Source organism: Capsicum annuum, chromosome 11, assembly GCF_002878395.1.
Source record: "Capsicum annuum cultivar UCD-10X-F1 chromosome 11, UCD10Xv1.1, whole genome shotgun sequence".
In the NCBI taxonomy this organism is placed as follows: Eukaryota; Viridiplantae; Streptophyta; class Magnoliopsida; order Solanales; family Solanaceae; genus Capsicum; species Capsicum annuum.
In genome coordinates this window covers 113,584,951-113,609,854 of record NC_061121.1, presented here as the reverse complement: position 1 = coordinate 113,609,854, position 24,904 = coordinate 113,584,951, and the positions used below count along the sequence as shown (strand labels likewise).

General features: G+C 39.1%; 1 protein-coding gene across 1 annotated transcript in view; it reads left to right on the top strand.

The window, feature by feature from the left end:
- The window catches only part of LOC107853506 (protein MEMO1), a 60,608-nt gene that overhangs the window by 21,919 nt on the left and 13,785 nt on the right, over positions 1 to 24,904 (top strand). Inside the window, exon 4 of the mRNA XM_047398909.1 lies at positions 23,599 to 23,711. Coding sequence (XP_047254865.1) covers positions 23,599 to 23,711 — 113 coding nt within the window. The remainder of the gene's footprint in view (positions 1 to 23,598; positions 23,712 to 24,904) is intronic.

Below are 24,904 nucleotides of genomic sequence, written 5' to 3'. Positions count from 1 at the left end.
AATCAAATGGTTTGACAACGTGGAACTAATCAGAGAGCACGGTCTGGAATACTACTTGTTATACAACTAGGCTCAGACTGCTGCAAAAGCACTGCACTAACATGGTTAGTCATATTTGACACAAACACAGCAAAGTGATAAAGGCTAATGAACACAAAATATTGCTGAACAAGAGAGACAGCAGGAGATATGATGGTTCAGCAAAGTATGCTTACATCCAAGTTAAGATAAAGAAATTACTATATGTGGTCATCATGGCTTGGAGCTCAGCAAGTTGGTAAGATCGAAAAGCAAAAAGTATTGTTTTATAAGGTAATGTAATTTCATTAATTAAGTGCCAATGAGGAACTTAAAAATACAAGAAAGAAACACAGTAAAGCCGATACATTCTCAATGTACTCCAAGTATTGAGAATATCATCTACCACGCCTCCTACACCAAAACATTTAATTCTGAAGACATCTATTGTTTACAAAAGACATGTTTTCTGATTTTCAAAAACATCTCTCATTTTTTCGAGATTGTCCAAAAGGTGCAAACAGGAATGGTATGCCAAATTTTATTCAAGTTTTTGATGACTTTCTGACTCTACCAACATTTCAGCAAGCCTCTCACACTGTATGAAATCGCCCAATTTACTATACTACGATTAAGGAAGAGGTCCCAAACTTGTTTGTATGGCTACAGTGGAGGAGACCAAAAAGCAAAGAGGAAAAAGTAGTGATCCATTGATTAAAGAGAACCAAAAGCATTGCAAAGGAATGAAAGACACTTCAATGTTTCATGCATCTCTTGAATGGCTTTCGCTAACAGCATTGAAAAATCCTTTTGTCACGCCCCAAATGACACCAAAAGTGCTTCACATATTTCCATCGTTCATCTGTATCCCCCATTCTACTTTTTTCTCTTGACTATACTTACATTCCTAACTACCAAGGGTTTCTAATACCACACTCCACCTTCACTCATTCCTTCTTTTAGCTTTTGATAAAATCCAAAATGCCTCCAGACTTTGGATGGGATGATCATGAAGTTAGAGGTGCTTGACTACTCCTTAGTGCTATCAAAAAGGTGTCATGAGTCGGTGTTTACATCTAAGAAGGGTCAAGGGGCCTTGGGGAGGTCAAAAGGAGGCAAAGTAGAGCTTGGAGAAGCATTGAAGGGACTTGGCTGCAGATGGCCATTTTGACACTTCCAGTGTCACCTGCATTGCCACATGCATGAGCAGGTCACTAGGCTGCGTGGACATGTGCCCAATTTGCTGAAATGAGTCACTTTTGGGCCCATAATTGTAATAATTAGCCCTAGGCTATAAGTAGGAGTTTCTTTTTCATTTTGAGAATGGTAATATAGGTCTATATACCCATAGGTAAACTACAACTAAGTGTAGTTCCCTTTTAAAAAGAGTTACAGTTACAACCTTTGTATCTATCACTTGTTCCTACACATAATCTAAAACATCAAAGATATCTTTTGCCTGAATTATTAGATCATGTTTACACCAAAAGTAGAACAAAGCTAAACAATTCATCTTAAAATCTTGTAAATTGTTCTGCTTTTCTTCAAAACATCTCTTGTTCCTTTCTTCCCATGTTGTTCACCAAATGCAAGCAGGGATAATCTTCCATCTCTCTTCTTTCTGTGTTGCATTTCTACCTTGTTCCAGCATTGAGGAACCCTTTGATGTTCCTTGGTCTTACCAAGCTAAACTTCCTCAAGCTGATGAACATTTTCCATAATTGATCTGTCCACTTACAATGTAAAAAGAGATGGTTTACTGTCTCTGCCTGTTCTTTACAAAAAAAAGCATCTGGACCACAAATGAAACCCCCTCTTGTTCAATTCTCATGACCACAAATGAAACCCCCTCTTGTTCAAATTCTCATGAGTCAAAACTGCCTCCTTGGCTAGAAGCCATGTGAATCGGTTTACTTTATTAGAGATCTTAATCTTCCAAATCATTTTCCATGGCCAATCCTTTTCCTGAAATTCTGAGATATTGAGGTCCTTATATGTTGAGTTGACAGTGAATTTTCCAGATTTGTCCATTTGCCATTCTAATCTGTCCACTTTTTCTACTTTTTCTACTGAGCTGGTAAAATCTGCCAAGTTAGCATAGAAGGAAGCAATAGTTTCCATTTCCCAATCATACAAGTACCTTCTAAAATACAGATTCCATGCTTGTCCATTCCTCACTTCAGCTATTGTAGCCTGCTTGGTCTGGCATAGTGAATAGATATTAGAATATAGTCTACTCAATAGATCATTGCCGACCCATTTATCATTCTAGAAGGAAACCCTCTGCCTTTTCCCAACCTTGAATCTGGTTCTAGTCTGCATAAGTGGCCATAGATTCCTGATTGCCCTCCACACTGTGCATTCATATGTTGTTGTGACCATGTTTGTCATCCATAGATCCTCCATACCATGTTTAGCACGAATCACACTCTTCCATAATATGTCTTTGTCACTTGTAAATTTCCATAACCATTTCATCATCAAGCTCTGATTCTGTTTCTTGAGATTTCTAATTCCTAGACCTCCTTCCTTTTTGTTCAATGTCATTTCCCCCATTTAAGCAGATGGAATTTCTTCTTGCCCTCGCTACCTTTCCACAAATAGTTTCTTCTCACCATGTCTAGTTTCTTTATCACACTAGCAAGCATAGGGAATATGGACATCATGTACGCTGGTGAGGCATCCAAAACACTATTCGCCAAAACCAGTCTTCTACCCATCGATAAATATCAACAACAACAAACCCAGTGTATTCCCACTTTGTGGGGTCTGGGGGGGGTAAGATGTACGCAGTCCATACCTCTACCTCTGATGAAGTAGAAAGGCTGTTTCCGAAAGACCCCCGGCTCAAGTTACGAGATATCAAACAAACACATAGTACAGCACAGAAGCAGATGACATAACATAGATACTGCAGCCATAAGGAATATAAAACAGAGTAAAGCAGGAATGCAGGAATATAAAGCAGAGGAAAGCACACAGATTCGTAACAAACATAGAACACGGAACACGGAACAGAACATTGAATACGGAATCATACCAGGAATACACCCCCACCAATTACCTCCCTACATTAGCGACCCGAACAGGCCCTAATCCTCTGCCGTAATTCGCGTCTTCCAGACCTTCCTATCTAGGGTCATGTCCTCGGTAAGCTGTAACTGTTCCATGTCCCGCCTAATCACCTCCCCCCAGTACTTCTTCGGTCTACCCCTACCCCGTCTAAAACCATCCAACGCTAGCCTCTCACACCTACGGACCGGGGCATCCATGCCCCTCCTCTTCACATGTCCGAACCATCTCAATCGTGCTTCCCGCATCTTACACTCCACTGAAGTCACCCCAACCTTCTCCCGGATAGTCTCATTCCGAGCTCTATCCCTTCGGGTCAGTCCACACATCCAGCGCAACATCCGCATTTCTGCCACCTTCATTCTTTGGGTGTGGGAGTTCTTAACTGGCCAACACTCCGCTCCATACAGCAAGGCCGGACGGACTACCACCCTATAGAATTTACCTTTAAGCTTGGGCGGCACCTTCTTATCACACAGCACCCCCGATGCAAGTTTCCACTTCATCCATCCCGCCCCGATACGGTGCGAGACATCCTCGTCAATCTCACCGTTACTCTGGATCACGGACCCGAGGTACTTGAACTTATCCCTTTTCTTTACCTCCTGCGCTTCTAGCCTCACCACTACCTCGTCAAATCATGAAAAACATGTCTAAAATATAAGAATACAATAATCTAATAATGCATTGCCAATATAGTGAGACTTTAATCATTTTTTGAGTCATGAGCTAAAACATGTCTGAGCTGTGAAGCTGTAAAATCAAAACCAATAATAAGACACAAAACTGATGCTGGGGAATTTCTTACAATCGACATCCATCGTGAGCTTGTGATGTACAACGTATAATCCAAGATAGAAGGGATGCCCCATACCTTGCCAATATATAGAACCCATTTGTCTCATGTTGATCCACTACCGAGCTTATTTGACTAGGGAAAGATCGACTAGTTGTTTGTTCAAAACCTATGGTGGCACGTTATTCTAGGACTTATGTTGTTTTGTCTCTTTTGGTGCTAAATAATCCTTCCAAAATATAATTCTATTTACTATTTTCTCATAGAGAGATAAAAAATTTTATTGCCTAAAATTAGAGTATTTACCATCGATAAATATCGAATCTTCCAAATTTTCAACTTCTTTTCACACTTTTCCACAACCCTATTCCAGATCCCCTCGCATTTACTCTTAGCTCCTAAGGGCATGCCCAAATAGGTGGTTGGGAGATTCCCTATCCTTCCTGCTAGTTTCTCACAATAAGATTATTTCAGATGTGGTCTTGTGAGTGTGTGAGAGCTTGGATAAGCACACATTGAATTCTTGTTTAGAAACATTGATCTCTTAGGAATCGATTCCTTTGTGGTCAACATAGGAGTTTAGGTGCTTGTAAGTAATTTGAATTGAGAATTAAAGGTTTAACATACCCTTTGTTTGCATTTCAATTCCTATCTTATGTCTAGCTTATTACTTATTTTTTCATCTATCCTTTATCTTTGTTTCTAGTACCGTAGTTAGTTTTCATTACCTTAGTTTGATCTTTATCATTTGTTATCAAAAAAAAAAAAAACGAGTCCAAATGTTTTTGAAGAAAACCCCAAAAATGATTTTGTGTTTTTTATCATTGTTGTTGTTTCCATACTAGATTTGTTCCATCTAGTGATATTGAGCATTTGGTGTGTTTGGAAGAGATTTGAAGAACCCCTCCATTGCTGAGCTTGGTTTTGGAGAAAAAGAGAAGTGGCTCCTTAGATCTTGATTATTTGGTGTGGATTTGTGGTTTAAAAAGCATTTGAAAGTGATTCCCACAATGAAAAGACCCAAAATTTGAAGTTCATGCAATTCTGAATCAAAATGAGTTAGTTGGAAATCTTGATGTTCATTGTGTTCTTAAAGAAACTCATATCTTCAAGTGGGATATTCAACAAAAACGTGGTGTTTGATCCAAGAAAGAGTAAGAAAGAGAAAGAAGAAAGGAAGAAAAGCTGTTTGTACAAAGGAATATCCAATAAAAAAGGGAATATTATTGAAAAAGGAGTGTACAAAGGCCCACAAAAGCACAAAACTCGGAGTACAAACTGAGCTGGAATCGGCCACCTGCGCCAGGCACCTGCTCAAGCAGATGACCTGGAAAGTGACATGCGAAGGCAGATGCCACATGTGGCCATATCTCACCCGAACGCACCCCAATCGCTCCGAAAATGATTTTTATTCAGGTTCCAACTTCCTAATTCCTTTTCTTGATTCTTAAACACTAATTAATAACTAGAATCAATCTACTAGCTTTTAGCGTTCGTTTTCCTTCTGTCTCTTTCTTTGTGTGTTTTTCTCTATTGTTTCGTTGCTATTTCTTGTTTCAAGTACGTTTGTTTTGAGTCATCTTTTTCAACTTCAAACAAGAATCCATTCTGACCACGAGCCACAATTGACACCATGTCTTCCATTGGAGTACAAACGATCTTTCAACTCTAGTGCTAGGCTAATCACAGAAAAATTTAGGAGAATTTAATGGTTGTGGATTAATCAAACCAACAAAGCAAAGCACAAGATAGTGATACAAATACTTACCAAATGCATTGATTTGTTGTTACTTGTCCACAAATACGAGAACAATGATAAGAAATGTCTATTCGAGTACCTCATGCTAACGAATGCCTGAATATAGGGAAGATAGGATGTAATGCAGGGTATAAATCCTATGCCAATACAAGAAGATATTCAGATTTAGAAGTATGTGTTAAATATGATATCATTTCTAGATAATTTAGGCATGAGAATATTTCTATAATTAGATAGTGGAGATGTAGGAATATCCCCAAATCCCATAATTAGGCACTTAGAAAATTGTGTAATATTCTTATTAGTTTCCTTCCTCATTTACATTCTCTGTAACACTATTTACTCCCACTAGCTTGAGGGAATAATCAAGACACAAATTCTTAAATTCTCTTCTCTTCTCCCTTTAATTTCTCATGGTATTAGAGTCCCTCTTTCTCTAATTTTCCTTCTTTTTCAGCAAAATAGAATTGCTAAAACAGATTCTGCAAAACAGAATCGCAGAGGTTAAAAGGAAGGTGGAGTCTAAGAAGACGGCTTATGCTAAGTTGGTGGAGAGCAAGGATGATGAGGAAAGGCACACGAATAAGGAGAAGTATAAGGTTGCTCGAAGAGAGGCCAAAGTAGCGGTTATGGCGGCTAATACAACAACTTTTGAGAGGTTGTATGCGGCGTTAGAGGAGAAATGAGGGGATAAGAAGTTGTATAGGCTTGCCAAGGCCAGAGAGCGGAGGGCTCATGACCTTGACCAAGTGAAGTGCATTAAGGGAGAGGATGGTACAGTGTTGGTTGAGGATGCCCTTATTAGGGAGAGGTGTCAGTCTACTTTTATAAACTTTTGAACGACGAAGGGGACAAAGGTTTCGTGTTGGGAGACTTGGAGAAATCTGAGGAGTTTCATGATTATGGTTATTGTAGGTGTATCGAGGTTGAGGAGGTCAAGAGGGCTATTCGCAGGATGCAGCGGGGTAGGGTGACGGGGCCAGACAAGATTCCGATGGATTTTTGGAAGGGCACTAGTGGGCAGGTTTGGAGTGGTTAACAATGTTGTTTAACATTACTTTTAGGACGGCAAAGATGCTGGAAGCGTGGAGGTGGAGTACGATGGTTCCTTTATATAAGAACAAGGGAGACATTCAGAGTTACAACAACTATAGAGGCATTAAGTTGTTGAGTCATACTATGAAGGTTTGGGAAAGAGTGGTAGAGTTGAAGCTGAGAAGGTTCGTGAATATCTCTGAGAATTAGTTCGGTTTCATGCCAGGTCGCTCGACCACTGAGGCCATTCACCCCTGAGGAGATTAGTGGAGCAGTTTCGGGAGAGGAAGAAGGACCTGCACATGGTGTTTATTGATCTAGAGAAAGTGTATGATAGAGTTCTGAGGGAGATTCTGTGGAGGTGCTTGGAGGCTAGAGGGGTGCCCGTGGCGTACACTAGGTCGATCCAGGACATGCATAATGGGGCGAAGACTCGTGTGAGGATGGCAGGTGGGGATTCAGAGCACTTTCCTGTTCTAATAGGGTTGCACCAGGGATCAACTCTTAGCCCGTTTTTATTTGCCTTGGTGATGGATGTTTTGATGCGACCTATTCAAGGGCAGGTGCCTTGGTGTATATTATTTGCGGATAATGTGGTACTGATCGACGAGACTCGGGGATGAGTTAATGATAAGTTGGAGATTTGGAGACAGACGCTTGAGTCTAAAGTATTTCGGTTGAGCAGAACCAAGACGGAGTACTTGGAGTGTTAAGTTTAGTGAGGTGTCGCATGAGGATGAAGTGATGGTGAAGCTGGATTCGCAGGTCATTCAGAAGAGGGAGATTTTCAAGTATCTGGGGTCTGATTCAGGGCAATGGTGAGATTGACGAGGATGTCACGCATCGTATTAGGGCAGGGTGGTTGAAATGGAGGCTCGCTTCGGGAGTCTTATGTGATAAGAAGGTGCCCCCAAAGCTTAAAGGTAAGTTCTACAGAGTGGCAGTTCGGCCTACTATGTTGTATGGAGCGGAATGTTGGCCGGTTAAGAACTCCCACATCCAAAAGTTGAAGGTGGCAGAGATGCGAATGTTGCGATGGATGTGTGGACATACCAGGAAATATAGGGTGAGGAATGAGATTATTCAGGAGAAGGTAAGAGTTGCTTCGGTGGAGGATAAGATGCGTGAAGTGAGGTAACGTTGGTTCGGGCATGTGATGAGAAGAGGCTCGGATGCTCCAGTGCGGAGGTGTGAGGAACTAGCTATAAATGGTTTTAGGCGGGGTAGAGGGAGACCGAAGAATTATTGGAGGGAGGTGATTAGGCATGATATGGAGCAGTTACAACTTACGAAGGATATGACCTGTGATAGGAAGGTGTGGAGGACGCGAATTAGGGTAGAGGGTTAGGGGTGGGAGTGCGTTGGTAACAATAAGGGAGCGTTCTGTTGTATCTGTAGTGTTTATTCGTGGTGCTGTGTGATGTCTATGATTTCGGTTAGATAGTTCTTATTTTTATCTTGTGGTGGTAGTATTATCTTGTTGCTAGCGGTGTTAGTTTATTTTGCACTTATCTTTTGTGTCTGCTATACTGTTATCGGTTCTAAGCCGGGGGTCTATCGGAAACCTCTCTACTTCACCTGAGGTAGTGGTATGGTTTGTGTACACTCTGCCCTTTCCAGACCCCACTATGTGGGAATACACTGGTATGTTGTTGTAGAATCGCAGAAACAGAATTTTTTTTTTTGAAAAATAGAATTGCAGCAACAGATTTTGCAAACAAAAAAAAATCTCTGCCAATTTTTTGTTATAGGTGATTTCTGCATCTTTTTGGTGATAAATCATGCCTCCACATGAAGATACACAACAAATGTGGCTCATAATGAAAATGGTATTTTGCCCACACCTGATTTCAGGTATGGGTCATCTAGATCTATCACTTTAACTGCAGTAGACTATATTGACTACCTACAGTACAAGCATCAATCATCAACTTCATGGGCTGCTTGCACAATGCAACCTGATAAGTCCTTTGCTTATGCCACTTAGTCTTCATCTCAGGAATAATGGATTATTGATTCTGGTGCTTCGAACCATATTTCTGGTAACAAAAATATACTTTTCTCTTACTACCCTTTCTAACCTTTCTGCCGTGACTTTGGCTAATGGATCAAAGACTGTAGTAAGAGGGATAGGTATAACTCACCCTCTGCTCTCCATACCTTTAAAATCAGTTCTTTTTGCACCTGGATGTCCGTATAATCTTATTTCTATTAGCAAATTAACCAAAAACCAAAAATGTGTTGTAACCTTCCTTGATGATTTTGTTCTTCTATAGAACCGAGGACAAATAATTGGAAAAGGACATAAGTCATAGGGATTGTACCTGCCATCCACCCAACCATATGTTGCTTTTACTTCCACTACTTCCTTTGAATTGCTCCATAATCAAATAGATCATCCGAGTCTCTTGAAACTACAGAAGATGGTTCCTAGTTTATCTTTGTTAGATGTGAGGAGTGTTAGCTTGGGAAGCACACTCGTTCCTCTTTCCCAAAACACATCAATAATATGGCCACCTCTATGTTTGAAATTATTCATTCTGCTATATGGGGTCCAAGTCGTTTCAGTTCTTCCTTAGGTTTTCATTATTTTGTCTTTCATTGATGACTGTTCTCAGTGCACGTGGTTATTCTTAATGAAAAATAGATCTGAATTGTTCATTATCTTTCAGAAATTTTGTGTTGAAATTCGCAATCAATTTGGTACTACCATTACGACGTTAATCAGTGATAACACCCGAGAATATTTCTCTGCCTGTTTCTCGTCTTTTATGTCATCTCATGGCATATTGCATTTATCTTCTTGTGCACATACTCCTTAACAAAATGGAGTTGCTGAGCATAAGAACAGACATCTAATTGAAACAACTCGGACATTACTTATTCACAATCATGTTCCTTTATGTTTTTGGGGTGATGTTATTACTGCCTGTTATTTAATCAATCGTATGCCTTATTTTGTTTTGTGGACAAGAATCCACACTCAATCCTCTATCCGGACCATAATTTGTTTTCCCTTACTCCACGTGTGTTTGGTTGTACTTGTTTTGTTCTTAACCTTACCCCTGGTAAAGATAAACTTCAACGCAAGGCTTTTAGATGTATATTTCTTGGGTATTCTTGTCTACAAAAAGGTTACAGATGTTTTGACCCCTTTACTGATAAGTACTTGATCTCAGCAAATGCTACCTTCTTTGAGTCTTATCTGTATTTATCTCCTAATATGAAAAATCAAAAGACCAATTAACAGTCCGTCCAATTCCAACTATTCCACCTTAACTCCTTCTCTTAAGGTCTCTTCACGACGACCCCAACCTCTTCCTGAGCCTACTAATCAAGTTAGTATTTGTAACTCTTATACAGGTACATAGAACATTCTTGGTGACTCATTACCTGCTCCAACAATGTCTCCTACTCCAATCAAGCACTCATTAGATAATCATTCATTGCTCTTCACAAAGGTACTGGAACTGCTGCCAATCAAGCTCTCATTAGATAATCATTCATTGCTCTTCGCAAAGGTACTGGAACTGCTGCCAATCAAGCTCCTATTTATACTTATTTAAGCTGTCATCGTTTGTCACCTTCATGTCATGCCGTCATTACTAGCTTATCCACTTTCAAAGTTCCTAAGACTGGCACAAACGTTGGTTCATCCAAGTTGGCATCAGGGTATGATTGAAGAAATGACTGCTTAGCATGATAATGGTAATTGGGAGCTTGTTCCTTCATCGAAAGACAAAACCACGGCTAGTTGTCGTTGGGTATTCACAGTTAACGTAGGTTCAGATGGAGCTACTGATCGTCTCAAAGCGAGACTGGTTGCTAAGGGATACACTTACATTTATGGCATTGACTATGGATACTTTCTCACCAGTTGCCAAGATGACTTTAGATCGTCTTCTCATGTCTATGATAGCAATGAAACATTGGCTCTTTTTCCAGCTAGATATAAAAACACATTCCTTCACGAAGAACTTGCTGAAGAGGTTTATATGGAGCAACCACCAAGATCTGTGGCTCGGGGGTAGTCTGTACTAGTTTGTAGACTTCGTCGATATCTTTATGGTCTCAAGCAATCTCCTAGAGCATGGTTTGATCATTTTTGAGCTGTTGTCCAAAGAGTTTGGAACGATTCGACAGAAGCTGATCACTCCGTATTTTATAGGCATTTATCTCATGACAAACTTATATTTTTAACTGTTTAGGTTGATGATATTGTTATCACAGGTGATGATCATAAAGGTATTTCTCAACTCAAACAACACTTTTCAAGTCACTTTCAAACTAAGAATTTGGGCAAACTGAAATACTTTCTAGGCATTGAAGTGGTACAGTCTGGTAATGGTATTGCTATTACGCAAAGAAAATATGCCTTGAAGACATTGGTATGTTGGATTGCCAACATGTGGACACTTCCATTGATCCAAATATTAAGCTTATTATTCCAGGACAAGGGGAGCCTTTAAAAGATTCTAGCAGATATCGGAGACTTGTTGGCGAACTCAACTACCTTATGATCACACGACTAGACATCTCATTTGCTATTAGTGTAGTTAGCTAGTTTCTGCAATCACCTTGTGATATTCACTAGAATGTAGTGATTCGCATTCTGCAAGCTCTCCAGGACAAGGTTTAGTGTATGAAGACAAGGGGCAGACTGACATTGTTGGGTATTCTGATGCAGATTGGGTTTGGTCTCCTTCTAATAAGCGGTCCACTTCAGGTTATTGTGTTCTAATGGGAGGTAATCTAATATCCTGGGAAAGTAAAAAAGCAAGATGTTGTGGATAGATCAAGTGCAGAGGTGGAGTATCGAGCTATGTCATCGGCCACGTGTGAGCTCATATGGTTGAGACAACTTCTCTAGAAATTGAAGATGGGAGGAGTTGAACCGATGAAATTGTTTGTGATAACCAAGTTGCACTACACATTGCTTCTAATGTTGTGTTTCATGAAAGAACGATGCACATTGAGATAGATTGTCACTTCATGCGAGAGAAGATTGAGGCTAGATATATCTCCACAAGTTTTGTCAACTCGAAATATCAACTGGCAGATATTTTCACAAAACCACTCTGAAGATCCAAAATTGATTATATTTGTCGCAAGCTGGGAGCATATGACTTATACGCTCCAGCCTTAGGGGGAGTGATAAATATGATATCACTACCAGATAATTTAGATATTTAGATATGAGAATATCTTTATAAGTAGATAGTATTGATGTGGGAATATCCCCAAATCCCATAATTAGACACTTAGAATATTGATATTCTTATTAGTTTCCTTCCTTGTTTACATTATCTGTAACACTATTTAATCCCACTAGATCCAGGGAATAATCAAGACAAATTCTCAAACTCTTCTCTTATCCATCTAATTTCTCAGTATGATTTGACTGAATCGAGCGCAACAAATATTTAATGAAGCAAGTTACTACTAGTATTAATGTCATGAAGTGGTTGGTGTTCGTCTTCAATGTAGCTATGGAAGAAAAGAGGAAGATAGTAAAGGGATGGAACGTGAAGGACCACTTCTCAGACTTCTTTTGTACTCTCAAATATAATGAAAGTGGTAGGTACATAAGCTTCATAGCCCTTCAAGGGGAAGTAAATCTATCCTATTACAACAGAGAGTCCGAAAATATTGCCCAAATATTTGTATTTTTTATCAATGATACAAACAGATAATATTTTCTTTATCAATGGAAGGGGGAGCCTTGGAGTAACTGGTAAAGTTGCTGCCATGTGACCAAGAGGTCACGGGTTCAAGCCTTGGAAATAGCCTCTGACAGAAATGCAAGGTAAGTACAATACACCCTTGTGGTGGGGTCCTTCCCCGGACCTTGCCCATAGCGAGAGCTTTAAGCACCGGGCTGCTCTTTTTAATGATACAAACAGAGTGAAGAACCTATTCCTGGCAATAGACTAACAGAAACCTCGTAAGGAACAACAAAATATCTGTAATCAGGGGTTCAGAAAGGACAAAATCAGATCTGTTGAGCCGATGCCTATTCAAAAAATTTCAGTTGTCGCCAAAAGATACACCAACTCTGGATGATGTGAGGAAATGGGCTTGTAACTTTTGGAAGACAACCTTTGGAGTTAATGTCTTCAGCATGAATGACGCTCAGTATCTCTTTGAACTTCCCACGAGGAAAGCTGCAGAACATGTTTTGATGGAAGAATGGACTTGGCAGAAGAAAAAGCTGAATCTCCAATGGTGGTATCCTATTGTTGGATGTTGGCGAGAGGAGATCAACAGGGACTGGGTCTTGGTTAGATTGCTTGAAATTCCGTTGAATCTCTAGTCACAGAAGATATTTGAAGAGATATGTAATCATTGTGGTGAATTCATTGGAACAAAGGAGGAGACAAGACAACCCCGAGAAATCACCTTTACTCGAATAAAAATGAAGGGGGTGGAAAGGAGTTCCCAAGAGAAGTTGAAGTGGAAACTGAAGGTCTCATCTATACATTTCAGGTGTGGGTGGAAGCTTCGGTCAGTGTAAAATTAAAAGGAAGAAGTGGGGAGCCTTTGAATTATCCATGGGATAATATTACAGTGCCAGCTTTCTTTGATAGAGAAATGAGGGCCGACACCTTGGGGAAAGTGGGAAAGTGACTGGACATGTGGGCACGTCAATCGTTGGGGGAAAGTTTAGGTCAAGGGTATGTCAGGTGCCAATTAATGGTGCCAATTAACGGAGGGGGGCCTTTTAAAGGTATTCCTGGACCTTATACTCAGCTACAAAACCTGGGCCCAATTAAGCCCAACAAAAATAGATCCAATAATTCAGAGATTTCCCAGATTCTCTGAGAATGACGCCCATACTAAAGACCCAGGCACAATCGAAATCCAAGCAAACACTAGTCTTTAAAGGTAGCCTTCCCTGACCTCTTTTCCTTCTGTGACAACCCTGAAGCAACAATTGCTGAGACCTGGTCCCCTCAGGGATGGAATCTTATCTCCAGAAGATCTTTTGAATGATTGAGAAGTGGATAGAGTTGCTGAACTTCTTCTCAGATTGGGAGAATTCACAGGCTTAACTACAGATATGGACAGTATAAGGTGGTAACATGATACTGATGGAAAGTTCTCAGTAGGTAGATTGTATAAGAAACAGATATTGTCACAATCAGGGGGTATCCCAGGGCCATGGAAACAGATAAGGTGAAATGCTTCACATGGTTGGTTTCATAAAGGGCATGTCTCACACAGGAAAAATTGAAGAAAAGAGGTTTCCGATTGTTTCCCGGTGTTTTTTCTGTCATGAGGAGGAGGAAATCAATAGCCATTGGTTTCTTCATTGCAAGATCACTTCACAAGTATGACGTGTTTCTTAGCTTATCTCAAGAGGCTTGAGTGTTGCCTGAGCACTCTGCTGACCTCCTAAGCTGTTGGAGTAGAAGGGAAGAAAGCAAGACTCAAAAAAGATGTGGACTTTAGTACCATCCTGTTTGTGGTGGTCAATTTGGAGAGAAAGAAACTTCAAATGCTTTGAGAATATTACCAACACAATACGGAAGGTTAAAGAAAATTGCATTAACTTTTGTACTTTTGGTGTAAAAAAGAGGGTATAGAAGAGGTAGAACAGATAGTAGTTTTCTCTGGGGCCTTGTAATTATGGTACTAGCTTGTAACTTTTTGGAGGTAGCCAGCATACCCTTAATGCTGAAGAATACAACTTTATCTTTGTCCCAAAGAAAAAAACATCGCACATTCAGTCATCTGTGATAACTCAAGCTGCGAAGAACACCGTGATGTACGAGGGTGAGGAACCACACGCAGGGACACATGAAGACCAGTTCAACATTTGTGTGACTGATACGGTGCCAAGGGATAAGTCAACTGAAATAGTACTATTAAAGGAAAACATACCACTGGAAGAAGCTGGGCAAGTAGACAAAGAGGAATTTGAGGCCTTGCAACTGAAGGAACAAGATGAAGCAGCAAATTGCATCAAAGATGTAATTCCTTTGAAAATCCAATTACCTGTTGAAGAGGCCGTTCAAGACACGAACACTTCAGAATGGATTCAACAACACATCAAGTTACGCAGATCTTAAAGGGTGCGATGAGAAAGCCAAAGAATTATTTCTGAAGGTAGACAACAACAATCAGATGAACCAGGGGGTGGGGGTAAGCCATTGAAAAAAAGAAAGGGGTGGATGAATTGAAAGGGTTAGAGCTTGATGCCAAATTCTGTCGTTATGGCTCAAGAAGTAGGGGGGATACCTGGCAATAAAGATAAATGAAGTTGAAAATAGTGTTTGGAATGTCAGGGGGCCGAATTATGGCAGAAAGAGCAGGCTAATCAGAAACATTTTACATACATGGAAAGCTAATGTAGTTTGTTTCCAGGAAACAAAGCTAATGGGAGGTGTTACAGGGATAGTTAAGGAAGTACGAGGGAACAATTGGGTTAACCACGTCCAATTGGAAGCTAGTGGGACTAGGGGTGACATTGTTATATTATTGGACAAAAGGGAAGGGAGACCCCTTATAAAACGATTACGTTGCTCTTGGTTAAAGTAGTAGTATTGACACATGAGAATTTTTGAATAAGAGAAGCTTTCATCTGTGTTCCAGATGGTTTGTATGCTTGTATGTGGGAAACATGTTGTGACAATCAATCATCTTTTTTACATCGTATGTGGACAGACCAGTTGTGGAAGATGTTCATCTGTCTGTGGAGGATTAAATGGGCGAGGACAGGGAACATAAAAGGACTGCTAAACTGCTGTAACAGGGATGGCAATGCAGCCAAGAAGGAAGATGGAAGGTTGTCCCTGCATGCATTTCGTGGACAGTGTGGAAAGAAAGGCATAAGAGATGTTTTGAAGAAATGCAGAGCAACTTGCAGGAGTTTAAAATGAATTGTCTAGCTCTGTTTTTTTCCTTGGTGTAAACAGAAATTAATGCTCAAACAGAAGATCTTTTTTATGTTTTAGACTATTCATAGGAACAACAAATAGCTGTTCAAGTTGTATATTGTAATACTTTTGAAGGGGGCTACATATTTTGATATAGTATACCTGTGGTGATATAGATTAACTGTTACCCTTCTTAAAAAAAGTCTATAGTTAGACAACAGTTTAACTATAGTTTGAGAAATAGCTATACCTTGGTCCTTCTCATCCTTGTCAAGTTGTACATTCGTTCAATTTGTCCTCCTTTGCTCAACAAAGGTGGCATCTAACGCGTCAAGTCGGGTACTCATCTTGAGCACCTCATCTAAGTTGTTGTCGTTTTGACTTCCAGCTTTGGTTTCCTTACCTGTTGGAGACATCTTAATCTTAAGAAAATATGAAAGAAACTAATATCTCTCCATTTGGCTTTTTTCCCTCTCAATTGATCTTGCTCATTTTTGCCTTTTTCCACTTAAATTATTACCTTTGGATGGATCCGTTAGGATTTATATATAGCATTGTCAATAACAACCCTTTAGAAATAAGATGTAGAAAGAAAAAGAATTTACCAACACCCAGACAAATTGAGTTTGATGAGACGATAAAAATTCAATGTGTAACAAGAAAAATTTCCAAATTTCTCTTCTTAGTTTTCCTTCTTGATGTTGGAAACCAAGAAACACAATAAACTTGGAGCACTTAAATTTTTTTTTTTTTGTTCTTCAGCTTACCTTTTAAGCTAGCTACACAAAAATGAGTTTTTCCTTTGTTTTCTTTTTGTCATTGTGTTTTGTCAAGAAGCTCCCAAGATTATCAAGAACAAAACCTTGATTTGAACCTCTTTGATACCACTTGACAAGAATTGGGTTGCTTGAATAAACAAATAAAAAATGCTAAAATGAAAGTTTACAGATTAAAGACAAAAAGTTACAAGATAAGCAAATTTGAGAATAAAATTTTCAATTTTGAAATTTAGTGCTAAGAACCCTATTGATCTTAGTATTCAAAATTAGCGGATAAAAAAACCTAAGAGAAAATGATCTAAGACCCTCCTAACCTATACTCGAAATCCCAACTACACACTCCAACTTCACGGGAGTCCTATGACTTCCCCGAACTATTTAAAATTGAAATTATTTGCTCCCTAAATATGCTGAGGTGGCAAAGTGAGTGCATTTCACTCTCTTTGAGAGAGTGAGCACGAAAATTATTCATTAAATTTTATTTTTAACATTTTTTACATATATATGTATAATTTTATCTTTGAGCCGGGGGTCTATTGGAAACAGCCTCTCTAATTCTTCGGAGGTAGCGGTATGGACTGCGTACATTTTACCCTCCCCAGGCCCCACTTGGTGGGAATAGATTGGGTTTGTTGTTGTTGTATATGTATAATTTTAATTATTATTTTTCCTTATTCATTTTCTTTCTTCTTCTTCTCTCTTAAAACAAAAAGGTTCAAGAACTCATCAATGGTGTCCAAGACTAATTCCTCATCTTCTGCATGTCCAATTTCATCATCTTTCTTATCTTTCTTTGTTTTAATTCATGAATGTGCCCAAACACAAAACCCGCAAAAAAAATTCACTTATTCCACTTTAAAAAGAAAATCCAAAATTCCCTGAGAAATGATACAAAATTACATATTTAAGTGACACAAAGGTAGAACCAATCTTATGTTCCAAAGTTATAGATTTACGTGACACAAAAAAATCCCTTTGATTGGAATTGGAATTGTTTTTCAATGGAAACATAAGGTAGAACCAATCTTGTTGGACACCAAAAGCCTTTGTACTTATGGAGCAAACGACCATCCCAATTCTTTGTTTGTGTCAATTTCTCAAGCAAACGACCATCCCCCGTGCTTCTTCCAACCTTTCAACTCTTCGATTTGACTCTAAAATTAAGCAAATCTAAAATAAAATTAACAAGTGTATATCTACTCTCTTCATTTTCAATTTTAAATTAAGAAGAAAGATTATTGTAGATTCTTCTTTGATCCGTTTAGATCTGATTCGAATCCTACGAATTGAAATTCAAGTAATGCTTGTTTGCCATCATCTTCTTCACTATCTTGGTGCCTCTCCGATTGTCGGAGAAATGAAAGGCGAGGAATTTAAGAAAAGGGAAAAAAAGAAAGGGGAATGGAAAAGGAAAGAGAAAAGAGAAATATTAAAGAAAAAAGAAAAATAATTAATTTTTTATAATCAACGGCAACAACAACAACATACCCAGTGTATTCCCACATACTGGGTCTGGGGAGGGTAGAGTGTATGCAGACCATACCACTAATCGGATGAAGTAGAAAGGCTGTTTCCGATAGACCCCCGGCTTAGGACTGATAGCAGTATAATGGCGACGAAACATAAATGCATATAAGCTAGTACAATCTACAAAATAAACTAACGCACTAGCTATAAGATAATACTAAAAACTATCAATTCGAAACCATAGACAACACTTAACACCCATATAAGAAACTTCATACACAAATAAAGAACGTTCGCCTATTGTTACCGACGCTCTCTCACCCCCTAACCCTCTACCCTAATCTGCATTCTCTACACCTTTCTATCAATGGCCATATCCTCCATAAGCTATAACTGCTCCATATCATGCCTAATCACCTTCTTCCAATATTTCTTGGCCTACCTCTCCCCCGCCTAAAACCATCCATAACTAGTGTCTCACACCTCCGCACTGGAGCATAAGAGCCCTTCCTCATCACATGCCCGAACCAACGTAACCTTCTCGCTTCTTGTCCTCCACCGAGGCCACTCCCACCTTCTCTCGAATAAATCCCATTCCTTATCCATCTTTCGTGGTATGGCCACACATCCATCGCAACATCCTCATCTCTGTCACCTTCAACTTTTGGATGTGGGAGTTCTTAACTGGCCAACACTACGCTCCATACAACATAGCCGGTCGGACTGCCACTCTGTAGAACTTTTTTGTAAGCTTCGGGGGCACCTTCTTATCACATAAAACTTCCGAAGCGAGCCTCTATTTCAACCATCCCGCCCCAATACGATGCATGACATCCTCGTCAATCTCACCATTGCCTTGAATCATAGACCCCAGATACTTGAAACTCTCCCTCTTCTGAATGGTCTGGGAGTCCAGCTTCACAACCACGTCAGCCTCCTGCAGTGTTGTAAAAGGCGAGCGCCTCGTCCCCAATGGCGAATGGCGAGGCGAGCCTATGTCGCCTCTTCAGTCTATGGTGTGGAGAAAATGAAAAGGCGACGCCTTTGCGAGATAGGCGAGGCGGCGAGGAGAGGCGAGAAAGGCGACGCCTTTTAGTTGTTTTTAAAAAAATTAGGGTTTTAGGTATATAAGCTATTTTAGGGTTTATTTACACATTTTAACACTACCAACTTACTCACTGGTACCTGCGGCTGCTACCCTTCAACTCACAACTTTGATTCCGGCGATCGGCGACATACTCCGGCGGCCTCCGCTACTCCCGTAAGCATTCATTTCTATTTTTTTTTCTTTCTTCTTCTTAATCGCTGTATTGGACTTGGTATTTTGGTGCTGCTTTTTTTTTCTTCCTCTTTTTATCTTCTTCTTCTTCTTCTATTCCGTCCGGCTGTCACTGTTTCAGTGACTGTAACAGTGAACTTACTGTTACAGTAATAACCAGTCAACCAGTGGCCATTGTTTTATGTATTTTTTTTAATAACTTATGTAGAATTAAAATAGCATGATGGTAATATACTAATTAAATTATTTGATCATTAACAGCTTTCAATTTCAATGGCGTCTCACTCTCAATCTACCAGTAGCAAACAAAAGGATATAGGATGGAATTATGGTACACAAGGACCGACAAAAGATGCGGTGATTTGTAATTTTTGTCGACGTACCATAAATAGCGGCATTACTCGATTCAAACAACACTTGATAGGTGGAAACAAAAATGTGAGGATATGTCAGTCTTGTCCGGCAAACATTAGGGATGAAGTAAAGGCATTTGTTGATAGCAAAACCGCAACAAATCCAAAGAATCAACTATATATGCCATCATATAATATCGTTGATGATGATGATGATATGAATGAACTTGAGGAAATGATGCCTCCCTCCAAATATCCAAAAATCTCTTCAAGTGATGGTAGTGTATCATCCTCAGCATATATGATGAAAGGTCCTCTGGATAAGTTTTATCCACAAAAGCCACAACATAACACCGGCTTTGAAAAGGCGGGAGTAGGAGGAGGATGAGGAATTAATGACAAAAAAAATCTTAATGGAGTGAGCGGTAAATGCTTTCGCGGTATGGATGTATGATGCGGGCCTCCCATTTAATTGTGTTAATTATGATTCATTTACTAACTTCATAGAAGCGGTAGGACAACATGGCCCGGGAATGGAGCCACCTACCTATCATGAAGTTAAAGTTTCTCAATTAAAGAAGAAGTAAAGAAAGTTGATGAACTTGTTGAGAAACACAAGGTGCAATGGCAAAAGTATGGTTGTTCCATCATGATGGATAAATGGACAGCTCATAATGTAAAAATGATCATTAATATTTTGGTCAATTGTTCGATAGGGAGCATCTTTCTTGGTTCTGTCGATGCTAGCAATGAGTCCACTACTGGCACTAAGATGTACAGCTTGTTTGAGAAGACAATTGAGGATATTGGACCGAAAAATATTGTACAAGTTGTAACGGATAATGCTAGCGAGAATGTAAAAGCGGGGGATCTTATGAAGGCTATGTACCCATATATATATTGGACTCCATGTGCTGTCCATTGCATCAATTTGATGTTGCAAGAGATATTCAAGATTAATCCATATATCTCAGGTAATAATCAACACCTCTTTTATTTACTTTCTACTAAAGTCCGAATATTGATTAAGCTAATAGTTGATATAATGTCTTTTACAGTTTTTAAGAAGGCCACAAAGGTGGTTTCTTACATAAGTCAAAGGCCGTTGTTGTTGAACTTGATGAGAAAATTCACCAATGAGAAAAATTTGGTGAAACCGGCCAAGACAAGATTCGCAACGGCCTTTTTGACTTTGGAGGCAATATACAAACAAAGGAAGAATTTGAGAACCTTGATCATCTCCAATGAATGGAGTACTAGTAAGTTTGCAAAGGAAGTTTTGGGGAAAGAAGTTTCCACCATTCTTTATTCTGCATACTTTTGGAATGATGTAGTCAAGGCTCTTAAAAGTTTATGGTCCTTTGGTCTCGTTCTTTCGCTTGGTGGATGGGAAAAAAAGACCCCCAATGGGCTATATGCTTGAAGCAATGGCTAAAGCGAAGGAAACTATTCAACGGGGGTTTGATGGAGTTTCGAGGCATTATGAGAAAGTCCTCGAAATAATTGATTCAAGGTGGACTGACCAACTCAAGCGACCGTGGCACTCCACCGGGTATATTTTGAATTCGGGATTATACTTTAAATCAACGATGAGTGAGGAGAAAATTGCTCTAGTGTGGGAGAGTTACTACACTTGTGTTGAGACGATGGTCCCCGATCTTCCCACACAAGATTTACTACTTGCTGAGCTTGCTAAGTACAAGAGTGCGGATGGATTGTTGGTTCTGGTCAAGCTGTTAGAGCCAGATACATGAGGTCACCGGGTTAGTGAATTGGTTTAGTTATCTTTATTTTAAAGCACCTTAAGTTATTGACTTTCTTATACTTATTAACCTTCAATTTTTTCTATAGTTGAGTGGTGGTCCCTATTTTGGAGCGGAACTCCAAATTTGCAAAGATTTGCCATAAGAGTTCTGAGTTTAACTTGTAGTGCATCTAGATGCGAACGGAACTGGAGTGTCTTTGAACATGTGAGAATGAGTTATTATATTTAACTTTCTATATTAAAGCAATTATTCTTCGAATCTAATTACTAATTAGTAACTACTTTATTATGTACTGGTTCATTCCAAGAAGAGAAATAGGCTTGAGTTATCGTGTCTCAATGATCTAGTGTACGTTAAGTACAATAGAACATTGGCACGTTGCTATGATATTCGGATATCATCGATCTTATTACGTTGGAAAATATTGAAGATGCGAATGAATGGTTACTTGTTGGCCCCGAAGATCAAGAAGATGAACTAGTGTTTGAGGAAAGTGATCTTAATTGGGGTACTGTTGCTATGGCAGCTGGGGCTGATGATGATATTGTCTATGGTCTTAGGAGAAAGTCGAGGTCAAGGTCACTTGACAAGGGAAAAGCGACAAGTTTAAGTCAGACTCGGGCCCTAGTTGATGAAGAATCTGAAGAGGAAGAAGATGAGGGACAATATAATGAACTGCATGTCGGAATTAAAGATTATGCAAACCTTGAAGAAGAATAGACTTGTTTTATGAGTATTGAATTGTTGAGTCATTTATGTTCTAGACTTTTAGTATTTATAGACTATATATTTTTAATTCTTGGCTTGAAATATTTCCTAATATATTAGTGTTATTAAAATTTTGATCATTTATATATTATTTTAATTTTTTATATTAATTGTCGCTGTACATTCAAAAGGCGCGGCGAGGCGGGGCCTTGTCGCCTCTTGTCGCCTTTTTCCGTCTAAAACACTGGCCTCCTGTGACACCTCACTAAACTTACACACCAAGTACTCCGTCTTGGTTCTACTTAACCGAAATCCTTTAAACTCAAGGGTCTGTCTCCAACTCTCCAACTTATCATTAACTCCTTCTCGAGTCTCGTCAATTAGTACCATATCATCCGCAAATAACATACACCAAGGCAGCTCCCCTTGAATATGTCGCGTCAAAACATCCATCACCAAATCATTACATGGCATTACATGACACGTAATATAATATAAATAGAATATTACGTGGCATTACATGACAAACGCGTGGTGATCACTCTTGAATACACATGTGGGCGTGAGTTTTTAAGGTGTTAGTAATTTCAATTTTAAATAGTTCAGGGGGTCATAGGACTCCCTTGAAGTTGGAGTGTGTAGTTGGAATTTCGAGTATAGGTTGGAGGTCTTAGACCATTTTCTCAAAAACTAATGATGATATTAATAGAGTCAATTTAAGAACTTAGATCAAAAGTGATCTAACCCCTATTTCGAAGACATTAAAGACAATAATTAGCATAAGACTAATTATCTTCTTTAATTTACTTTAATAGAAATCAAAGATATCAAGTTAAGAATTAATATTACCTCCTAAAGGATGTTTCGTATAGAGTTGCAAATAAATCCGTAGTCCCCACACGCAATGGTGTATAGAAGAGAAATCTTTCAAATAATATTCATATTAGTCTTATCTTCTTAAAAGTACAAACTTCACTCCTATATATAGGGGAAAACCTACCAAATAGCATGAGATTCGAATGTTACTTTTATGGAGATGATGACTACTAAAATTAAACTAGGAAACATTTAAATTAGGAAACAATAAACTAGGAAAACAGGTAAAACTTCCAGAATTACCTACCAAACATTAGGGGAAAACATGTGACAAATCAGCACCAATATAGATGTCCCATTGCAGCGACTTTTTGGGCAAAAATCACGTCTATTTTCAGCCACTTTTGGGCATGAATTACAGCCCTTTTGGGCTAAAGTTCCAGCTATTTTCTCGGGCTTCAAATTGTCCCAATCTTCCTCGTGTAGGAATTGAGTTTGGACCATGAAATAAGTGCAGCACTAGCTCTCTCTTCACTATATTTTTTGGGCTCATTCATGAACTCTCCCTCCACAATAATCTTCTTGGGCTCTTTGTCCATGATAAACATCTTGATTTTCTTCGAATTCTGTCAATCTTTAAATGAGGTATGCCACCATGGATGCTATCGGGGGGTGGGTGGGGGTTATACTTGTTTGTCTTTTTCATGATGGAAAATTTGCTTCATGAAGAAAGAGCTCACTCATTTTGGTGGAGGATTTATCTAAGTAGGTCAAAGAAAATTAGATCTTGGAAGTACTCGTGTTACCACTACATGTGATGTAGAATATTTTGAACTATTTGCCTTAATATTTTGAACACTTTGTTTTTCAGTTCTCGGATATTTCTACTCGGGCCATCCCACCACTATTATACTCCAAAATGTGCACTTTCAAGAGCCACAGTGTACAAGACTCCTATAGGAGATTTACCCATTGATGAAGAAGGTATTGCGAACTTCTCCTGTGCATATAAAAAGTTTGATAGCTGCTACTTGTATAATCCAGGAAAGGACTGAATGGAAATCTTTAATTTAAATACTTTTTCAATTATATTGCTTTTACTCCTATACTAGTTGACAGATAACAGATTAACCCTTTTGCTTTCATTTTTCCAACTTCATGGCACATTTTTCAAGCCACTAGTTATTATTTATCTTCCAATTGTTGTGTTACTATTGTAATGATGGCATATTTCACATACATATTAATAAAATCTTGGTTCTGTGTATAAATTTGTGATTAGTACATATTTTGTATTATGAAGAAGAGTAAGTCGGTGAGTAGTTCTGGTGCTGAAATCTCCTCTCAATTTGAAACTCTCTCCCATGGTTTGAAGACGGTTCGAGCGGATGGCAGAAAATTCAAATCCCGACTCTGACCGAAACATCAAGATGGTCCAAAACAGTAATGTTCAAGGCATTCGGGGTTAACATAAAGGGGTTTGAGCATGAAATCCTGGATTTAATTCTACGTATGGAGCATTAAAGGCAGACACAACTGAGTCAGCAAAAATTGAAGAGCAATTCAGCAAAGAAGTCGAGGAAAAAAGGAGAAATTAAGCTGGAGAGACTGAAGTGCGGGCTGAATCATGACGGAGTGCTAAAGGGTGACAGGGACAGGTATCACAAATCATTATCCGAATGAAATTAAAAATCAGCAGTTGGAACTTGAGGGGTCTGAACAAACCAGTGAAGCGTAGTTCAGTGAAAGTCATTGATATTCGTTGTTTACAGGAGACAAGTATTGTAGATTGGTCTTCTTCTATGATTCAAAAAATATGGCGCAATAATTGGGCAAGCTGGGCTAAGCTTAAAGCAAGTGGTATGAGGGGCAGGGTTATAATCTTACGGGATAAAATATTATGGAACTGTGTGGATATACAACATAGGTATATATACTATCTTGTGTATGTTTGAGAATATCATGGAGAGTTCAGATGGTTCTATATGGGGGTTTATGGGCCTCATACTTATTTAGAAAGGGGCGTACTATGGCTTGAACTTGCAGCTACAGGGGTTTATGGGATGAGTGGGTGATTGGTGGCTACGATGATACGGGTACAACAAGTGCAAGACCATTCACACGTTGCCAAGCTCGGGAATACAAAAACTCCAAGGCATGTTCATGAATATGGCTGT